The following is a 21,470-nucleotide window of genomic DNA, read 5'->3' as shown; positions in this document are numbered from 1 at the left end:
ACCAAATATTAACATGACAGTAAACCCAGTGATAATGTATTTTTTTTGTACTGGCTGCTGAGTCATGCTGATATACTTTTTTTATTATTGCGGGGTATTGTGAAATTAGCCGATTGTTGACAAAAGCTACCAAGTTTAGTCGGGTCTGTTATTTCTGTGATGGTCAGCAACTTAGTAAAGGGTAACTGACCTTGATGTTAACATAAACAAGACTGATGACATTACATATATCCCTAGCAGTGGAAAGGACATTCCAGACTGAGCATTATGTAAAATTATTTACTGGCTCTAACTTACCCCTCTCCATCATTGGCAGAATTGCAACAATTAAATGTCTATTCTACGAAAAATCAGCTACCTTTTCACTATAATTCCAGTACAACCTACAATTTGTTCCAATTTAGATACAATAATAACACAATTCTACTGGAGCAATAAAAAACCTAGGATAAAGCTAACTTCATTTCAGAAAAATAAACTCTGAGGAGGGCTGAATGCACCACCTTTTAACCATTACTACCTAGCTAACCAACTACAATATATTACCAAATGGATAAACTTGAATAAACAAACCAGTCCATGAATTGAAATTGAACAGTCCATATGTAGAGACGCTTCTATTTACAACTTCACCACAACTAAAACAGCTTGGTGTAAAATTAACAAAATCACAAATGTTACTGTAACATCCTGCAAGTTCACCTGATTAACAAAACACCAATATTCTTCAGTATATGGAAAATGAAAGGTTTTTCACATTTTCATTGCATATTTGCAAATAACTACCTTCATTCCTTTAAAGTTTTGTATCAGTAAAGAAAAAAAAAAGCAATCTAATCAAAAATGTATATAATCAATAATAATTTAAAACCACCACTATTAATGGAAAAAAATACAAATAAACCCTTTAAAAAAATAGATATTAAAATGATATACTCTTCTATCTAAACATGACTTATAAATATGCCTCCCAATTGGCACATGGGAAAAAGATCTATCAATCCACACTGATACCAGCTTCTGGACAAAGTCACAGAACACAAGATGTTTAAAATGGGTTTCATAGAATCTGATATTTGTTCACACTGTACTCTAAATACTTATCTCCATGCCCTTTTCCCCCTGTAAAACAATTCAACAGTTCTTGCAAGCATTGACAAACAAAACATGTTTTCTGGGCTGCAGCATCCCGCCCTTTCCCTCCACATGTCAACTTGGAGACTTCCTGCACTCTCTCGAACAAATTCCAAATCTGATTTCATGGCATTAACTATCGCTAAGAAAAGTATACTGAACTGGAAAAGCAGAGACAAACTCAACATTACACAATAGCTAAATCTATTAATAGATTTCATTACACTGGAAAAAAACATAACCACTAACAACAACCAAATAATTTATATAATGAAACTTCAACAATAATAAAAAAAAAAACATAACTATGTTCCTCACTCTCAGACGCACACGCTCACACTCACACTCACACTCACACACAGCTATTAACACAACAGTCTATATACCCCAAAAGGTGGATAAAACGTGCGCACTGGAAGTCCTATACAGAGTAATAAATGGAGTAGAGGACGCCCACCCTGAGGCAGCTGCTATTGTTGTTGGCGATTTTAATGGAGCAGATATAAGGAAAGTTCTACCAAAATACCACTAACACATTAACTTTCCTACCCAGGGCAATTAGACTCTAGACCATTGTTATTCACAAATACAGAATGGTTACAAACCCCTCCCCCGCCCTGCACTCAGTTTTGCTCCTCCCATCCTATAGACCAGGGGTGGGCAATATTTTTCACTGGGGGGGCCACACTGAAAATGCCAGAGAGCATCGTGGGCCAGATTACTTTTTTAACCAACATGCCTAAAAAACACACAACATAGCTAACTCTGTTAACTTGCATATTATATTTATGCATATTTATTTTCCATGCAACACCGTTTTCATAATTGAACTTAATTTACCAATGTTTTTTTTTACTGTTATTATCCCTTTTTAAGGTTATTACTCAACAGAAATGTTGCAACACATATTTGTCTTTAAACTTAACTTTCAACTCAACAGAGTAAGCTACATTACATAAGGTATAGTGTATAACAGTTATATAGATTAGGGGAGACATAAGTCTATGAAATCACTTCTGAAGATTTTCACTCAAAGCAAATGTTGGTATATTTGTCGTGATCTAACTTCATACAGTATATTTTTTGTATACGTGCTTTCAACGACAGCAACCCAGAGCCAAGAAATAAACTTTTAGGGCTACTCACTCAATATGAACAGGAGAGCCTCGTATGGGCCTTGACAAGTGAGGTGAAGTCAGGAGTCATTTCTGTTGAAGCACTGTGCAGTACTGTTGAAGCAGTGTGCGGTTCTGTAGAAGAAGTGTGCGGTTCTGTTGAAGCAGTGTGCGGTACTGCTGCAAGATGTTCATCAGTGAGGCTGCACCTGCGCTTGGACTTGTTGAATTGTAGCATCGGGTGACTGTTTTCGCTGCTTGCTTGCTCTGGAAGTGCCTTTGTACTCTTTAAAAACTGTGACGTTAGCTTAACATATTAAGCAAGTTGCTTTACCTGCGACAGCTGCAAATAAATATTTTCCTGTCAATAGTTTTTTAAATACCGTGCTTTCGTTATCAACTTTTCCAGAGATCGCTAGCCATCAATAGCGTATAGTACGTACAAATGATAACTTCCGCGCGTAGATTGTGGGGCTGGTCCCTACGTATCATAGCAATGCAAATACCTTGTTTCAACCATAGACTGTATGGTTTCAACTTAAAGGTATTTTAAACTGACAGTATTATACTGCTGTACTTATTACTGGGAGAGCCACGGGACTTTTAATTTTAAAATAAAGAAATATTTTTTATTTTTATTATTTTAAAAGTTTGGGATGTATCGCGGGCCGTATAGCAGACAATTAGCAGATATTTCTGAACATATATGTACTGTACATACGCTAGTTTTAGAATTGTGTGTGTGTTTGTTTATCTTTTTTAATCTTTCTTGTACAGTACAATTTTGTTTTAGATTATAATTTGATTATTATTATAAGTCAATATTTTCCATATCATTTTTTTCTGTTATTAAGTATTATTCTGTTTTCCCTTTAGACAATTTTAGGAGAAAGTACGTTGATTTGTATTTGTATTATGGTTCTAAAAAATGAAGTCAAAAACCTGTATTGCTTTTCAATTAAAGGTTGCTAAACAGGATAATGTGCATTACTGATGTGTATGTTTTAACTCAATATGTACGTCTATGTATTTTTTCATGTTTTATGTGTGTTCATATTTATGTGCCATTTGTGTTCCCAGGGCACACTTGTGAATGAGACTCAGGTCTCAATGTGTCCCTCCTGGTAAAATAAAATGAATTACTAAATTACAAAAAAAATGACAGAAAAATAGGTCTGACCAGAACCGTGTAATAATATGTTTGGTTGGTCTATTGATTGTATAGAAAAACAGATGGAAAACCAACAAGAAACTTTGGGTTTCTAACATTTCCGTTCTAGTTACTCTATATCTATGTTGCAACGTCCCCCATGGTTACGCAATGACGCTATTCCGTATCCAAGACATCTCTGCAGAGCCGGACTAATCTTCTCAGATATCAATATACATAAAACAAAAATACACATTTACTGTATATTTAGTTTTGTTCGTTGTGACTTTGCCAGATAACATACCATTAAGAAAAAAAGTTTGCTGTCAACAATGGTGAGTGTATAATTACCTAATTTAGCCAGTTAGCCATGCAAGCTAGCTAGCTAACCCAGCCCAGCTAGCTAGCTTGCTACAGAAACTATCATTAGGCCAGCTAGTTTAGGTAACGTGTCTATGGCCAAGTTTACCACGTATACTAATAATAAGCACATGTAATGGACGTGGCCGGCTGCAGGGGTATTTAGTTATCGTAGCTTGAAATCGCAAGTGTTAGTTGTCTTGCTATGTATATGGTAGCATAAAGTTTCCATGACAACCAGTGGCTCTGTGAGCTAACGTTTGTCATCCATCCCTTGCAGAGAACGTTACAGTTCTGAACATGTGTTGAGAGTAGTATGGATTCCTCATCGTGTGTTGAATAAAATTTCGCAGGGGCCTACGTTAACTAGTCAGTCAAAAATCCACTAACCCGTATTGAATTTTTACTGGCCAAAACAGTTTTATTAAATACAGTTGTATTGTACAGAATTATTGTAATCATCAGAATATGGATTTTCGCCAGTTTTGCATGTCGTGTGAGACGAGGGCTGATACAAGCAATTGTTATTTACATAAATATGATGCAACATACATTATTACTTTTTAATAAATAGTTATCGAAATATTAAAATAAATATAATTATGTTTTTTTCCTTGAAGATAATTGCATTTGAAGTGACATATAAAAGCTTGATAATAAAATAATTGAGTTCATATATTTATGGTTAAATGAATGGGGCGCGATACACATTCAATCCAACAGGTGGTGTAGTCGAGCTACACTGCTCAACATAATTAAGGCAACACCTAAATCACTCATTGGGACTCGATGAATGAAATTACCTCTATTAACGATCAAAATCCTTATCTTTACATTGTGTAACTCGTTGAGAACAAAGTTACGTAACAATGTTCAATGGAAGCCAAAATTATTAACCGATTGAGGCCTGGATTCAAACATCATGCCGAAAATGTAAGTAAACAATTGAAATCACACTCTGTTCCAACATGTGTGAATTTCATCACAGCAACTCATAATGTGACTCAGTAGTGTGTATGGCCCCCACGTGCCTGTGCGCACTACCAACAATGTCTGGGCATGCTCCTGATGGGGCGGCAGATGATGTCTTGGGGGATCTCCTCCCACACTGAATCAGGGCATCACTGAACTCCTGGATAGTATGTTGTGCTACTTGGCGGTGTCAGATGCACCAATACATAACGTCCCAGAGGTTCTCATCTGGATTCTGGTCTGGGGAACGTGAGGGCCAGTCAATGGCATCAATGCCTTTGTCATCCAGGAACTGAGTACACACTCTGGTCACATGTGGCCGGGCAATTGTCCTGCACCAGGGGGAACCCAGGGCCCACTGCACCAGCGTAAGGTCGAACAATGGTTCTGAGGATTTGTGAACCTGCTCTCATCTGTGAATAGAACAGGGCGCCAATGGCGGACCGGCCAATTCTGGTGTCCTCTTGCGAATGCCAATCGAGCTGTATGGTGCTGGGCTGTGAGCACAGGTCCCACTAGAGGACATCGGGCCTTCATGCCACCTTAATGGAGTTTGTTTCTGACAGTTTGGTAAGTAACATGCACACCCGTAGCCCGCAGGATGTCATTTTGTAGGGCTCTGGCAGTGTTCCTCCTGTTCCTCCTTGCACAAAGGAACAGATACCAGTCCTGCTGCTGGGTTTATGCCTTTCTATGGCCTTGTCCAGTTCTCCTCATGTAAGGGTCCATCTCCTGTTATCTCTTCCATGCTCTTGAGACTACTGGGATACACAGTAATCCTTCATGCGATGGCACATATGCATATGCCATCCTGGAAGAGCTTGACTACCTGTACAATCTAAATGGGCTGCAGGTACCGCCTCATGCTACCAGTAGTGACAATGACTCCAGCAAAACACAAAACTGTAGAAGAATCAGTCAGGAAGGATAAGGAGAGAGCAATTGTCTGTGGCCACCACCTGCAAAACCATTCCCTTTTTTGGGGGTTGTCTTGCTGTTGCCTCTCCAGTACACCAGTTGTCACTTTCATTTACACCAAGACAGGTGACACTGATTCACAATCTCTTATGCTTCCTAACTGGACAGATTGATATCCATGAAGTTTAATTAATGAACTTGGTGTTATACTGTCATGATTAAGTGTTCCCTTTTGTTTTTTTGAGCAGTGTAGTTGGTTCGTGGGCTTCTTGTATGTCACTACTAGTAAACGCTTAGGCGTTAACATTGCAAGTTGCTGTCGACAAGTCATGTCCATATAGCAGAGGAGCTTGAATGGATACGATGGGTGCGCAGCAGCAGAATAAAATTATATATATTATACTTTTTTGCTGGACAATATTTAGTTGACATTGAAGTGATAAACCTCTATATTTGTTTTATTATTCTATAGTGCTTTTGTGTGATCGACCATTATGTGACCTTTGGGTGTAACCAGTGTTGCCAGATGCGGAGGTTTCCAGATAGGATTGTTTTCCAATTTTGTTGGCTCATTTGCTAAGGATTTGAACTGTGGAAGATAGCTAGCAAGTAAGAAAACATACAAATGGAAGGTAGATATGTCTGCCACTCAGAGGAAAGAGAAGCAAGAAATGTAATATAGTGATATGTGCCCTTGAGAAACATCTTTACTAAAGTTGTTGAGCAGTAGAAGCATGAGATGATGGATGGAGCTGACGTTACAATGACAGGAGCAGCCTCGCAGCTTCGAGCGAAGGTTGGGGGTATGGTTATGATCCAGGTTCAACAGCAGCTGGAAGCAAAGTTTTGTAACTGCATGTACATATTGTTGTAGCCTAATAAAGAGCTTCTGTTCATCATGGTATAAGAAACTTCTGTAATTTTTTGGAACAATTGTATTAAATATTAATATTTTCTGCCTCTATCTTTTAGTTGGGATATCAGGTAGCAATTGTAGGGTTTTAGCGGTGAAGGTGGGGAGGCCTCCTTAGTCACCTCATTTATTCGGAGCAGGGTTCATTAGTGCAGCCGCAGGGTTGTCAGCAGAATACATGCAACATGCTGCAGGGACTTGGCATTACTGTTAAGAGCATATTTTCAATAGTTGTTAGTTCCCTGCATTATCTGCTTTTGTCAGGAACGCATGACATGCACATTAATAAGGCGATATAGTTAGCAATCTTGTCTGTCAATCTAGTCTGTCATTTTATGTTTAATGTCCGTTCCACTGTCGTTCTTGTCTGTTTTTTTTTTTACATACTAGAATTATGGCTTTTACTGTGATAATGAAAATCTGAGTGCTGCCAGCATAATATCCTGCTGCTAAAATAACGCTAATGATGCTTCGTTTGGCCATCACTACAGTAAACCGTTTCATTTTAGGCTTCCCGTAGCTACAGAAGGTTGTAGTCAGCGAATAACTGACTTTTGTCCAGTGAAAAAATTTTGTAGGCAGCGTAGTGTTTGTCTACCCTGAACAAATCCTAATATCCACCAGACCTGTTTTATTTTAGGGTTCCTATTACGTAGCTACATAAAGTTATAGCCAGCAACGTTTTTGTCTGTCCTGAACCTCAGGCATAATGTGTTTAGACTGTTACGGGAGTCGAATGCGGGACCTGTTGTTCCGTAGCCCGCGTCTCTAACCACTATGCTATTTAACAAGGGGACGGACGGACGGACGGACGGACTCTCACTCACTCACTCATTCATTCACTCATTCATTCATTCATTCACTCAGTAAGAGACATTCGCCGCTTACACTGTCCAGCAAAAATATTCACTATGCCAGTAATTATAGAGGACACAGTATGTCGTTCCACCTTAATCTAACTGAATTAATTAAGGGCCGCAGTAAAAGATCAGTGGTCAGACAGTCATCTGATGTTGGCTGATTGTGTGCTGATTGAGATGGATCGTTGTTTTTCTTTCTGTCACCTTGAAGGCTGAGTTTGGTTTCAACGAACACCATCAGAATGAGGCCATCAACTACATGCGCTTTGCACGGTCCAAGAGGGTCATCAGACTCAAGACCATTGACTCCTGTTTCGAAGACCTCAAAGAAAGCAGGTTTTGTGCCACACACATTTGATGTACTGTTTTCCAACAATGTTGGGCAAAGACAAAGTCTGTCCTTTTTGGATAGCTTTTAATGTTATTTAAAGGGTCCCTTGTAGATAACATGGTAGGAGCTTGTGGATTGTAATGACAGGGTTGTCTGTTCAATTCTCATTAATGACCAGTTTGAAAAAGTATGAAAACATTTGAACAATAAAAGTATGGTACACACAATCACTATGCTACTGTAAATCACTGTGAGTAAGAGTGTCTGCTGAAAGACTTTAATGTAAATGTATTTGTGTTTATGTTGTTGCTTGATCTCCGAGCTCAAGTTCCCTCGCAGTGAAGTAAAAGCTATTGTGATTGATTCCAGGTTAGTGGAGGAGACCTTTACAGTGGACGAGGTGCGGGATATGCTGGACGGCCTGCAGCTGGTAGTGCGAGGGGAGGTAGAGACGGAGCTCATCAACACGGCACACACCAATGTGCTGCTGCTCCGGCAGCTCTTCTCCCAGGCCGAGAAGTTCTACCTCCGCCTGCAGACGGACATCTCGGAGCTGGAGAACAGGTGAAGGGCCGGTGGGGCTTGGTGTTCGTCAATGGGGACTACAGTAGTTCATTTCATTTGAACTAACTTCCGCCAGCAAGGGTCAAGAGCTGTGGTTGCATCACACATGTCAGTGAGAGTCAGCAACCACAGAAATGGAAAGGCAGGCTACTGTTCACATGCAATTTAGCAACGACCTCAGTAGTCTCAGCAGCAAGAGCAGAGACAACTTTTCAAAGTACACTAACAGCGGTAGGTTAGTGAGTAGTACTGAGCATAACACAGCATGTGTGATCGTGCAAGGGTGTTCAAAGGTCAACAGGAGTTTGACACGTTAGTTAGAAGCAACCTTTTAACCTTGACATGGTTCTGAAGCCTGTGGGCGGAGCCTTTCATATAATGTAAGCGATTCCATATGAATGTCAACCTGAGAGTGCAGACATTATTTGAACTGTTTATGTAGGAAACTGCATGTATTTCGGCCAATATAAAGTGCCAATATAGGTGGGGAAGTCTCAAAAAAGGCATTATCCCTGTTTATACACTCACAGCTGTCCCTCAACTTTGAAGGTGAAAGGTTAAGGAAGCAGAACAAATTGAAGTATAGGGAGTTGTTTGCATGTTCTTCAGTCTTCAAAATAGGGTTGTGACTGGGAAAAAGGCACAATACATGCCTACTTACATGCCAACTTTCATCAAGGTTGTACATGATCTCAACTAATGTTCAAAAGTTTGGGGTCACTTTGAAAGTTCCTTGCTTTCCATGAAAACATACATTAAATTAGTTTGAATAGGAAATATAGCAAAATGAACAGGAAATATAGTTGTTGACAAGGTTAGAAATAAATAAGTCTTTCAAACTTTGCTTTTGTCGAAGAATCCTCCATTTGCAGTAATTACAGCCTGCTATTTTTTGAGAAAATCTGATGAGATTTCAGTCCATTCTGTGATTTGGGTCATTGTCCTGTTGTAGGAGGAAACTGGCTCCAGTCAAGTGCTGTCCACAGGATATGGCGTGGCGTTGCAAAATTAAGTGATAGCTTTCTTTATTCAAGATTCCTTTTACCCTGTGCAAATCTTCAATTTTACCACCACCAAAGCACCCTCAGACCATCACATTGCCTCCACCATACTTGACAGATGGTGTCAAGCACTCCTCCAGCATCTTTTCATTTGGTCTGTGTCTCACAAATGTTCTTTTTTATCCGAACACCTCATACTTAGATTTATCTGTCCATAACACTTTTTTTCCAATCTTCCTCAGTCTAGTGTCTGTGTTCTTTTGTCCATCTTAATCTTTTATTTTTATTGGCCAGTCTGAGATATAGCTATTTCTTTGCAACAGAATCTCAAAGTTGCCTCTTCACTGTGGATGGTGAGACTGGTGTTTTGGGGGTACTAGTTAATGAAGCAGCCAGTTGAGGACCTGTGAGGCGTCTGTTTCTCAAACCAGACACTAATGTATTGGTCCTCTTGCTCAGTTGTTTACCAGGGTTTCCCAGTTCTCTTTCTGTTCTGGTTAGAGACAGTTTGCACTGTTCTGTGAAGGCAGTAGTACACATAGTTGTATGTGATCTAGTGGTGTTGCGATATACCTGTATTGACGATCACCTCTGATATTTAATATTGATATCATGTTAATAATACAAATATGATAATCTCTTAATGTTAGGTCTTGTCGATCATCTGTTTATCAGGTAATTATTTTGGCCACGATAATTGTGTATTGAAAATTGGATATTGTGACAGCCATAACGTGATCTTAGGTTTCTTGGCAATTTCACGCATAGCCTTCATTTCTCAGAACATGATCAGTCTGATTACTTTCAGAAGAAAGTTCTTTGTATCTGGCCATTTTGAGTCTGTAATTGATTCCACAATTGCTGATGCTCCACATACTTGACTAGTCTAAATAAGGCAAGTTTTATTGCTTCTTCAGTCAGCACAATAGCTTTCAGCTGTTAAACTTGGCAACGTGCCATTGTAACACAGGAGTGATGGTTGCTGATAATGGGCCTCTGAATCTCAATGTAGATATTCCATAAAAAATCAGCCGTTTCCTGCTACAATGGTCATTTACAACATTGACAGTGTCTACACTATATTTCTGATCAATTTGATGTTATTTTAATGGACAAAAAATGTGCTTTTCTTTCAAAGCAAGGACATTTTTAGGTGACCCCAAACTTTTGAACGGTAGTGTATAATTGGTCTCTCTTTTGTCAGGATTGTTATCAGTATTGTGTGCTTGTTCTGGGACATACTCTTGAGACTGTTACTGAAGCAGAGGTTGACATCTTGAAAATTACGTGTTTTCTAGTTAAGATTGCAGCTCTTTGAAAATATAACAGTACAATTTTTAGGTAGACAGATATGAAAAGTGTTAATCAACAAAATGTAAATAGTCACGGAGCAATAAAAAAAAAAGAATTGGAAATATGTTACAGTATAATTTTTTCCGAAATCTGCAGTACTTGAATGTAAACGGTGGGTGTTACATCCACAACTGTCAATTACGTTAAAGTATTAATGAAATTAATAATTAATTAATGAAAATCTATTCAAATCAAGATTTTAACAAATGTGTTTTTTGTGGGAAATCCATGTTTTCACCCAAAAAAACCTCACAGTTTTGCCTATATGTTTATTCTCCCCTAAAAGTTAGACAATTCAGGTATATCTCAAAAAAATATATACATGCAAAATGTTACAATTTCTGCCACCAGTTGATTATCAGAATCAGCTTTATTCACCAGGTATGTGTACACATACGAGGAATTTGACTCTGGATTCTACAGGCTCATGATGTGCTTACAATTCTTGTGCTGGTGTAATGTACATGAGGTTGGTGGATATGATAAATACAGTATACAAACCCGATTCCAGAAAAGTTGGGACACTGTACAAATTGTGAGTAAAAAAGGAATGGAATAATTTACAAATCTGATAAACTTGTATTTAATTCACAATAGAATATAGATAACATATCGTATGTTGAAAGTGAGACATTTTGTAATGTCATGCCAAATATTGGCTCATTTTGGATTTCATGAGAGATACACATTCCAAGAAAGTTGGGACAGGTAGCAATAAGAGGCCAGAAAAGTTACATGTACAGATAAGGAACAGCTGGAGGACCAATTTGCAACTTATTATGTCAATTGGCAACATGATTGGCTATAAAAAGAGCCTCTCAGAGTGGCAGTGTCTCTCCGAAGTCAAGATGGGCAGAGGATCACCAATTGCCCCAATGCTGCTGCGAAAAATAGTGGAGCAATATCAGAAAGGAGTTTCTCAGAGAAAAATTGCAAAGAGTTTGAAGTTATCATCATCTACAGTGCATAATATCATCCAAAGATTCAGAGAATCTGGAACAATCTCTGTGCGTAAGGGTCAAGGCTGGAAAACCATACTGGATGGCCGTGATCTTCGGGCCCTCAGACGGCACTGCATCACATACAGGAATGATACTGTAATGGAAATCACAACATGGGCTCAGGAATACTTCCAGAAAACATTGTCGGTGAACACAATCCACCGTGCCATTTGCCGTTGCCGGCTAAAACTCTATAGGTCAAAAAAGAAGCCGTATCTAAACAGGATCCAGAAGCGCAGGCGTTTTCTCTGGGCCAAGGATCATTTAAAATGGACTGTGGCAAAGTGGAAAAGTGTTCTGTGGTCTGACAAATCTAAATTTGAAGTTCATTTTGGAAAACTGGGACGCCATGTCATCCGGACAAAAGAGGACAAGGACAACCCAAGTTGTTATCAGCGCTCAGTTCAGAAGCCTGCATCTCTGATGGTATGGGGTTGCATGAGTGCGTGTGGCATGGGCAGCCTACACATCTGGAAAGGCACCATCAATGCTGACAGTTATATCCAAGTTCTAAAACAACATAAGCTCCCATCCAGACGTCGTCTCTTTCAGGGAAGACCTTGCATTTTCCAACATGACAATGCCAGACCACATACTGCATCAATTACAATGTCATGGCTGCATAGAAGAAGGATCCGGGTACTGAAATGGCCAGCCTGCTGTCCAGATCTTTCACCCATAGAAAACATTTGGCGCATCATAAAGAGGAAGGTGCGACAAAGAAGACCGAAGACAGTTGAGCAACTAGAAGCCTGTATTAGACAAAAATGGGACAACATTCCTATTCATAAACTTGAGCAACTTGTCTCCTCAGTCCCCAGACGTTTACAGTCTGTTATAAAAAGAAGAGGGGATGCCACACATGGCCTTGTCCCAAATTTTTTGAGATGTGTTGATGCCATGAAATTTAAAATCAACTTATTCTTTCCCTTGAAGTGATACATTTCCTCAGTTTAAACATTTGATATGTCATCTATGTTGTGTTCTGAATAAAATATTGAAATTTGAAACTTCCACATCATTGCATTCTGTTTTTATTTACAATTGTACAGTGTCCCAACTTTTTTGGAATTGGGTTTTGTATATACAGTATGAAAAGATGACAAAAAAAAAGAAGTAGTAGACAGGTGGATGTTAGGGTCAGAGTTACTGGATTGTTATATAGGGATTGTGCCTGGGACAAAGGCAAGTGCGAAACAGGGATGTAGTCCAGAGGCGGAGCTTTAATGGGTGCGATGGGTGCGCGGCATCACAGGCCAATCACAGGGGCCCCCAAGAAGTTCATCTTATGGTTGAAAAAATTATAGCAAGCATAATAAAATAATATTATGATTAATTTGCTACATATTATTTAGTTGACATTGAAGTGATAAACAACTTTATTTTTTATGAATCCTTAATGCATTAAATGATCGACTAATCTGTGACCATGGGAGTGTAGCCAGCGTTGCCAGATGAGAAAGTTTCCCACATAATTGGGCTGACAGGTGTGCGGTTTTTATGAGGAGTTTGTGGGTGATTGGGCCTATATTGTCAGTGAATCTGGCAACCCTGGGTATAAGGTCACATTTTGTCGGCTCGTTAGCTAAGTATCTGAACAGTGGAAAATGAGATCCCACAAGAGATTCGATAAACACACACATTAACAATTTAATTTATAATTTCTTTGTTCATTTTGTGGTACATCAAAATTGTAATTGTAATTGTAATTGTAATATTATAGCCACAACACTGAATCGCCCATCCCCATGTGCACTGACAGCATGAACAGTCAACGTCCCCTCATTCAAAGCAGAAGCCACTTCCTTTCTTGTTTTTTCATGTAGGATGGGTATGGCTCTGAGGTCATTTCTAAGCTGCACGTTCACATTTGCACTTTTCCATTTCTGTGGTTTCCGACTCTCACTGATGTGCCACCAGATGCAACCACAGCTTGTTACTAGTGTGGGTGGTGTAGTTCGAAATATTACCTAGTGTAGTTCATGTTTGGGTTGACGATTGTCTGAAATATTCACAGATGTTTTAGCATTTATCACATGCAGTTAACTTATAGTAAAATGCCTATAACCTGTGAAAGTATTTGCAGTTAAAATGTCTTTATTTCTTTAGCCTGTTGTCATGCTGGATGCCTTTTAATTTAACACTTTATATATATATTTTGTATGTCCAGAATTTGAATAAACTTGGGGAGACAAAACGTACATGACGACAAAAAACTTTCAGTAGTTCTTGTTGAAACTAGGTTTGCTAAGAATGGCTGCCAAGAATGTCTTACAGCAGTGCTTAATACAACCCTGGACACTGAGGGATGTGGAAATGTTCCCCACCATTAAAAACAGCTATATCTCATGGGAACGGGTTGGCACATTTTTTACTTGCCTCTGAAGGCGTACTGACACTATGCCAAAAAATGTATTAACGCGTTCCCTTTTATCAAGCCAGAGTATACCAGAGAATCATTTATCAATGTGCCTCAGACCAGAGGTGCTGAAGATATTGCAGTGAACAGTGCGGCATGATCAGTCCTGAAGGTCAGCAGTAATTTGTCGGCAAACAGCTGGGTACAAAGTGAATCTAAATAGCTCTCTTCCTAAATCCAAATTTAGTGCTATCCAGCTATTACCTAAATGGATTCGCTCTCCTTTTACACCATAAGGATGAACTGTGATGGTAAGGCTCACCCATTCACTCTGAAGATTGATCTGGCTTTTTACTGGGGGCACATGAACAAACCACAGTGAAAGTTATACAATGGCTCTATGATTCCAGTCTTAGGGACTGTGTTGATGGGTCTTTTACAGAAAGACATTTCTTTTAGTCCTACATTTTTGGTATTGAAAAGCTGGCAGTCCATTAGCAAGGGGCAATGCAGTGATTACATGGCAAATGGACTGAGATACTTTTTTTGTAGTTGAGCAACAATCTTTTCCTGTGCTTCTTCTGTGGATAGGAGCACAAGCCTAGTTGTGTAATGGGTTCAGCCAGTCTGTGCCTAGTCAAAAAGTGACAACCGGTACGCTGGAGAGGCAACAGCAAGACAACCCCCAAAAAGGGAATGGTTTTGCAGTTGGTGGAAATTGCTCTCTCCTTTTCCTTCCTGACTGATTCTTCTCAAGTTTTGCTAGTTTCTTTGTTGAGAGTTAGACAGGGCCGTTGAAGGGCATCAACCCAGCAGCAGGACCGTTATCTGCTCATTTGTGCGAGGAGGAACATTGGCGTTCTCTTCACAGATGAGAGCAGATTCACACTGAGCACATGTGACAGATGTGAAAGAGTCTAGGGACGCCATGGTGAACGTTATGTTGCCTGCATCCAGCATGACAAGTTTGGCGGTGGGTCAGTGATGGTCTGGGGAGGCATATCCTTGGAGGGTCATGGCCTCATGTGGCCAGAGTGTGTAAGCATTTCCTGGATGACGAAGGCATTGATGCCATTGACTGGGCTTCACGTTCACCCAGACCTGAATCTAAATGAGAACCTCTGGGACGTTATGTATTGGTGCATCTGACACCTCCATGTAGTGCCACAGACTGTCCAGGAGCTCACTGATGCCCTGATCCAGGTCTGTGAGGTGATCCTGGTTGCTAGCTATTGAGGGCTAGTCTAAGTCTTATTTTGCTTCTTTGCAGTTTTCGTTGTGTATGCTGTAGTAGAAAAGGGAGGAATTGGCATTTGTTTCTTACAGTAAGCGAACTTCGCACCCTATTGTATACTTATATATTTATATGCTATATACAGCTCCGGATAAAATGAAGAGACCACTGCACCTTTTTCTTTGCTATCCAAAAAAGTTGAAAAGGAAAGTTTTGAGACAGGAACAGAATCATTCAGTTTGCAGTGGTCTCTTAATTTTAACCCTTCTGTACCTCACTCAAAACCTTCTTTTTCAACTTTTTTGGAAAGAGGTGCAGTGGTCTCTTAATTTCTTCCGGAGCGGTATATCATCCAGGTAAAATGTGTGTTCACAAAATAAGCCAAGGAGGAATGCCTGCCTCGCAGAAGCCAATTGGCTGGGACAGGATTGCTGGAAAGTAGCAGCAGGCTCCAAAATTTTGAATTGACATTTCACTGGCACTGAACTGTCTATGTTGCTAAACAACTCTTAGAGGGCCTCATTAGCTTGCACAACATGTTTTTTTACTGAATGAATCCTATCTAGTGCAGCTTTAACTGGAAAGCCTTAATTTCCCTAAACCAGAGACCTGAAGGATACCAGAGGGTCCTCAAGCTCTGGCTTGTCGTTTGTGTTCACCATATTTTTTTTACGAGGCAGCATTTTTTTTATGTGCTAGGCTACTTCTTTTGCTAAGTAAACTCCGAGTTTAGAATGTTAGTTCTGCAAACAAAAAAAGTTACATGTGTGGTTAAAACTAGACTATATTCATTATTCACAACGCATGCCAAACCGATCATCCTGTACCGAATGGTACGGTATGGACATGTGTACCGTTACACCCCTAATATATACACCGATCAGCCATAACATTATGACCACTGACAGATGAAGTGAATTACACTTATAAGCTCGCTATCATGGCCCCTGTCAGTGGGTGGGATATATTAAGCAGCAAGTGAACATTCTGTCCTTGGTGTTAGAAGCAGGAGAAAATGGGCAAGCTTATGGATCTGAGCGACTTTGTCAAGGGCCAAATTGTGATGGCTAGATAACTGGGTCAGTCACTGTGGGGTGTTCCCGGTCTGCAATGGTCAGTACCTAAGTGGTCCAAAGAAGGAAAAGCAGTGAACCAGCGACAGGATCATGGGCAGCCAAGGCTCATTGATGCACTATGGGAAGGAGGCAAGCCGGCGGATGTAGTGTGATGCTTTGGGCAATGTTCTGCTGGGAAACCTTGGGTCATATTTATATAGATACTGTATATATATTGATATAAAAAATATATATGTTTCCAGATTTCTTTATTGACTATGTCTTCATTGTTTTTGTCAAAGAAATTGGTAAATAATTAAACAAAGAAATCCAACACTACACAACACAGAGTGAAACCCTATGTACAGCAATGTGGTGGCAGCATCCTGTTGTGTAACTTTTTCACGGCCTGGGACGGCAGTTCGGCGGGATCAGAATACAATTCATATGAGCACATCTTAACATCTGAGGAGTCAAGGATATTAGCAAGCTGAGCTTAAACTACGCTTGACCTCGCTCCCACTGGCACCAGTCATTTTTTTAAAAAAACATTTAAAAAAAAGCCCTGTGCTCTTGTTGAGTCTTGTGTTTATAATACGCCTACGGTCCCTCAATAACTTATCCAACCAAGCCCCTGAGGGTGTTCCGTAGGCCTCAATTCTGTGTGGCTGTTTAAGGGCGTCAGAAGCAAGGAATACGCCCCTAGTAGCCACAGAGCTACGTGTGCAATGCATGTTTTTCAAACCACATACAAGTCTTTGTTCACCACAGACATTTAGTTTTTAACCGTCTTCTGCATGATAACAAGTGTGCATTTTGTTTTTCTTCTAAAACGCCAGGTGTCTGCTCCCCGATACTTGACGTCAAATGTTATACATCTCTTCCCTTGTGAAACATGTAGCTGTTTTAGGCCTCTTGTTCCCTTCCTATTACAAGCCACTCTGTATGGTATTGCAAACAGGGTGTTTTAAATGCTATAAATGTGCCTGAAAATCTGACTTGATAAGATTATATAGAATTCTCTGTTGTTGTCTGTCTTACCGTCTGTTTTACTTTGTATTCTCCCATTCTTTTAGAGAGTTGCTGGAGCAAGTGGCTGAGTTTGAGAAGACTGAATTAAAAAATCAGAATAAGGTTAGTATTAACCACTGGCTACTCAGACATTTATTCAGCTGAATCATTGCCAAATTATAGTACTCAAGTGTTGCAGTTCATGTAGCTCCCTCAAGCTCTTCGCACCCCATGCAACACATGGTCTGTGATATCCACGTTATAGGCTTGTCATAGTTGTGGGTTTCACTTGAGTTCACAAACAACAACAACGCAACAGCTCACGAAAATAACAAATCACTTTGTTATTTAAGTGAATGATTTACCACCCTGTTTCCAGAAAAGTTGGGAAGCTGCGTACAATGTAAATTATAAACAAAATGCAAATCATTTAAACCATATATTCAATAGAAAATAGTACAAAGACAACATATCAAATGTTGAAACTGAAACATTTTATTGTTCCTTGAAAAATATATGCCCATTTGATGTCAACAACACGTTTCAAAAAAGCTGGGACAGGAGAAACAAAAGATTGGAAAAGTTGTGAAATACAAAACAAGAACCTGGTGGAACATCTAACAACTAATTAGGTTGATTGGCATCAGGTCAGTAACATGATTGGGTATTATAAGATAATTCCAGAGAGGATGGGTCTGTCTGAAGTGAGGATGGGAAGGGTTCACCACTCTTGTGAAAGACGCGAGCAAATAGTGCAACAATTTAAGAGTAACATTTTCAATGAATTTAGGGATCTCATCATCTACGGTATATAATATTATGAAAAAAATCAGAAAATCCAGAGAAATCTCTGTATGCAAGGGACAAGGCCGAAAACCAATATTGGATGGCCATGATCTTCGTGCTGTCAGATGGTACTGCATTAAAAACAGACCCAATTCTGTAGTGGAAATCACTGCATGGGCTCAGGAACACTTCCAGAAACCACTGTCTGTGGACACAATACTCTGCATCCACAAATCCAAGTTAAAACTCTACCATGCAAAGAAAAACACCATATATAGATCCATAACCGCCGCTGCTTTATCTGGGCCCAAGCTCATTTAAGATGGACTAAAGTGAAGTGGAAAACTGTCCTATGGTCTGACAAATCAAAATGTTTAATTATTTTTGGACATCATGGACGCTGCGTCCTCTAGACTAAAGAGGAAAGGGACCATCCAGCTTGTAATCAGCACACAGTTCAAAAGCCTGCATCCGTGATGGTATGGGGGTGCATTAGTGCACATGGCATGGGTGACTTGCACATCTGTGTAGGCACCATAAATGCGGAAAAATATATACAGGTTTTTGAGCAACATATGCTGCCATCCAGACAACGTCTTTTTCAGGGAAGGCCTGACTTATTTCAGCAAGACAATGCCAAACCACATTCTGCACATATCACAACAGCATGGCTTTGTAGTAAAAGAGTGCATTATGAAACGAGAGGTCACTGACATTGTGTTTGTGCTGATTTCCTTTACCAGACCAACCAGGAAATTAGCAAGCCCAAGTTAGCACCACTCAATGAAGGGGGGGTATCTGAACTTCTCAACAAGGTAATGTACTCAAACTTCTGGTGCACAGAAATATCTGGTAACAGATATTTCTGTGTTTATATAGTCGTAACAACCGCAGCTCAGCAGCTGTTTTGGAAGCCATTTCACCAACCATTAATTCAAATCGTTTTTTTCAGGAGATATCCAGGCTACAAGAGGAAAATGATAAGCTCAAAGGCAGGCTCCGGACTTTGGAAACCCAGGTACTTGAAGCGAACCCACACCTGGTTCCATTCCATGGAACCATGACGTCAAACCCACACCTGGTTTGACATCATCATAGTTGATGTTTGACACAGACAGAAATTGTGTTTCAGGCCATGGGTGCGTTGGATGAGAAGACGAGGGCAGAGCGGGCTCTTAAAGACCTGCAGAAAATCCGGGGTGAAGAGCAGGTACTATAATTCCATAAAAGTCATGGGTGAAAGTTCATGAGGTTAGCAATATGATACATTTTTTTTTTTAGTTAAGTTGAACCTATGTTGCCGTTATGCCATTAGCTTTTTACCTTTTACTTTTAAATTTTCTGAACAGTTACTATTTTTTCATTTTGCTTTCATGGAAACCAACTGGTAGGTATTAATCCGACTTATTCTTTGTGTGTAGAATTTATGTCCATCTAAGTGTGTCCCAATTGGGACCCTATTTCCATAGGGCAGGGGTGTCAAACCGGCTCCACGGAGGGCCGAGTGTCTCCAGGTTTTAATTCCCAGTTCAGACCTAAACAACCAGGTGAGGGTAGAAACTAACCAATTAGTGACCTAATTAATCAATCAAGTACAAGGTGAGTGCGAAAGCCTGCAGACATTCGGCCCTACATGGCCCTCCGGTTTGACACCTCTGCCATAGGTTCTTCAGTCAAAAGTAGGGCACTGTAAAGGGAAAATGGGGGGGCATTTGGGACACATTAAGTTTATTTGTTGAAGTGCTGTGTCTGTTTCTCCAAGATGGCCGCACGCTCGCAGGAAATCACTAGTCTGGAAGACACAGTGGCAGCGCTACATGAAGACTACCAGAAGTCCCTGAGTGTGAACGCTGCTTCCCAGAAAGAACTGCAGGACAGCCTGGTCTCTGCCAAACACGACCTGCTCAGGGTACAGGAACAACTGGCCCTGGCAGAGAAGGTACGTTCCTGGCTTGTGTCCTATTCTCACCTGACGCGTGCACATAAATAATAGATGGCATTCAGTGTAAGTTTTGGATGATATGCAGAGTTAGCATGTGGCTGAGGAGCTCTAGATCAGATTATACTGTGTAACGGTCTGCTACTGTATATCTGCCAATTAGAAGTCACCGCGCAGTCCTGTTGTACGGTATTTGCTTCCATAGGAGCTGGAGAAGAAATTCCAACAGACAGCTGCCTACCGCAACATGAAGGAGATCCTCACCAAGAAGAACGAGCAGATTAAGGATATCAGGAAACGGCTTTCAAAGTGAGTCAGCTTATCGAAAGAGTTTAGTCATAACAGAACAACAAGAAAGACAGATTTAGCCACCTCAAAAAAGATTTGCACCCTTAATAACGATGAGCAAAAAGGCTTTATAAACAGAGCCACATTGTTGTTTTCCAGCATAGATATTGGACTTCATTATTGATTGAAATGAACTGACACCCTTTCTTTTAAGTACCCCTCCCTTTGTTTGCATCCCTCCCTTTCAGGGTATGTATTTAGCATAATATAAAGCTCATTACCAGTTGTTTATTTATAAAGACATATATAACTAAGGTTGCCTATCATTTTAAATGTCACTGTATTTGTGCTGCTCCTATCTATGAATCGTCTCTTCTAACATTTCCTCTGTCTCATTTCCAGGTACGAGTCAGACGAATGAGCACTCACACAACAGGACAAAAAAGTGAGGTTGAAACACAACAAGAGGTTAGAAAAGGCCCAAAACCTGGTAATGTCAGTGGAGGAAGGCTGTGGCTCCTTTACCATTTATTTTAACCTCACTACTGGAGGCACTATAAAATGAAATGAGGACCTGAGCATATCACAGGAGAAACATCCAGAATTGTATCATCTTGCTGATCCAGCAGCTTTAATAGTCATTGGCTTTAGGTGAGGATTGTGGGGGATTAAGGGTTGGGGGCTATCAACAGATTGTCAGGTCAGTCTCCCCGGATAAGAGCCCTGAATGTCTTCTCTATTCTGTCCAATACATATCTAGGAGTTGAATCCCTAGACATGTAGAGCTTTTCGTGTAGTAGTTGGGTTTTCTTACTGCACTGTGCAAGTACTTTCACGTCCTTGACTAAAGAGGCCTTTCCGAATAGGGGAGATATGCCTGAAGCATTGCAGCCATTTACTGTTAATCTTTTTGATGGTGATGGGTAACATTTTTTCATGACACTGATACATACAGCTCTGGAACAAATTAAGAGACTACTGCACCTTTTTCTTTCCTTTACTAAAAAGTCGAAAAGGAAGGCTTTGAGTGAGGAACAGAAGCGTTAAAATTAAGAGACCACTGCAAATTGAACGCTTCTGTTCCTCACTCAAAACTTTCCATTTGAACTTTTTTGGAAAGGAAAGA

General features: G+C 40.0%; 1 protein-coding gene across 3 annotated transcripts; it reads left to right on the top strand.

The window, feature by feature from the left end:
* Window positions 1–3,573: 3,573 nt before the first annotated feature.
* On the top strand, window positions 3,574–21,349 carry lztfl1 (leucine zipper transcription factor-like 1). 3 transcript variants are annotated; one of them, XM_020045175.2, is made up of 10 exons: window positions 3,574–3,734; window positions 7,634–7,758; window positions 8,123–8,317; window positions 17,397–17,454; window positions 18,861–18,932; window positions 19,070–19,135; window positions 19,250–19,327; window positions 19,898–20,056; window positions 20,262–20,365; window positions 20,747–21,349. In XM_020045175.2, the coding sequence occupies exons 1-10, from the start codon at window positions 3,732–3,734 to the stop codon at window positions 20,763–20,765; spliced, it is 879 nt and encodes a 292-aa protein (XP_019900734.1). In that variant the 5' UTR covers window positions 3,574–3,731; the 3' UTR covers window positions 20,766–21,349. The 3 variants fall into 3 exon arrangements, with proteins under 3 accessions (XP_019900734.1, XP_010898060.1, XP_019900735.1); XM_010899758.3 differs by having other exon boundaries at window positions 19,880–20,056; XM_020045176.2 differs by lacking the exon at window positions 3,574–3,734 and having other exon boundaries at window positions 7,673–7,754; window positions 19,880–20,056.
* Window positions 21,350–21,470: the final 121 nt, after the last annotated feature.

This window comes from Esox lucius, chromosome 21 (assembly GCF_011004845.1).
Source record: "Esox lucius isolate fEsoLuc1 chromosome 21, fEsoLuc1.pri, whole genome shotgun sequence".
NCBI lineage: Eukaryota > Metazoa > Chordata > Actinopteri > Esociformes > Esocidae > Esox > Esox lucius.
This window is presented reverse-complemented; position numbering and strand designations above follow the sequence as displayed.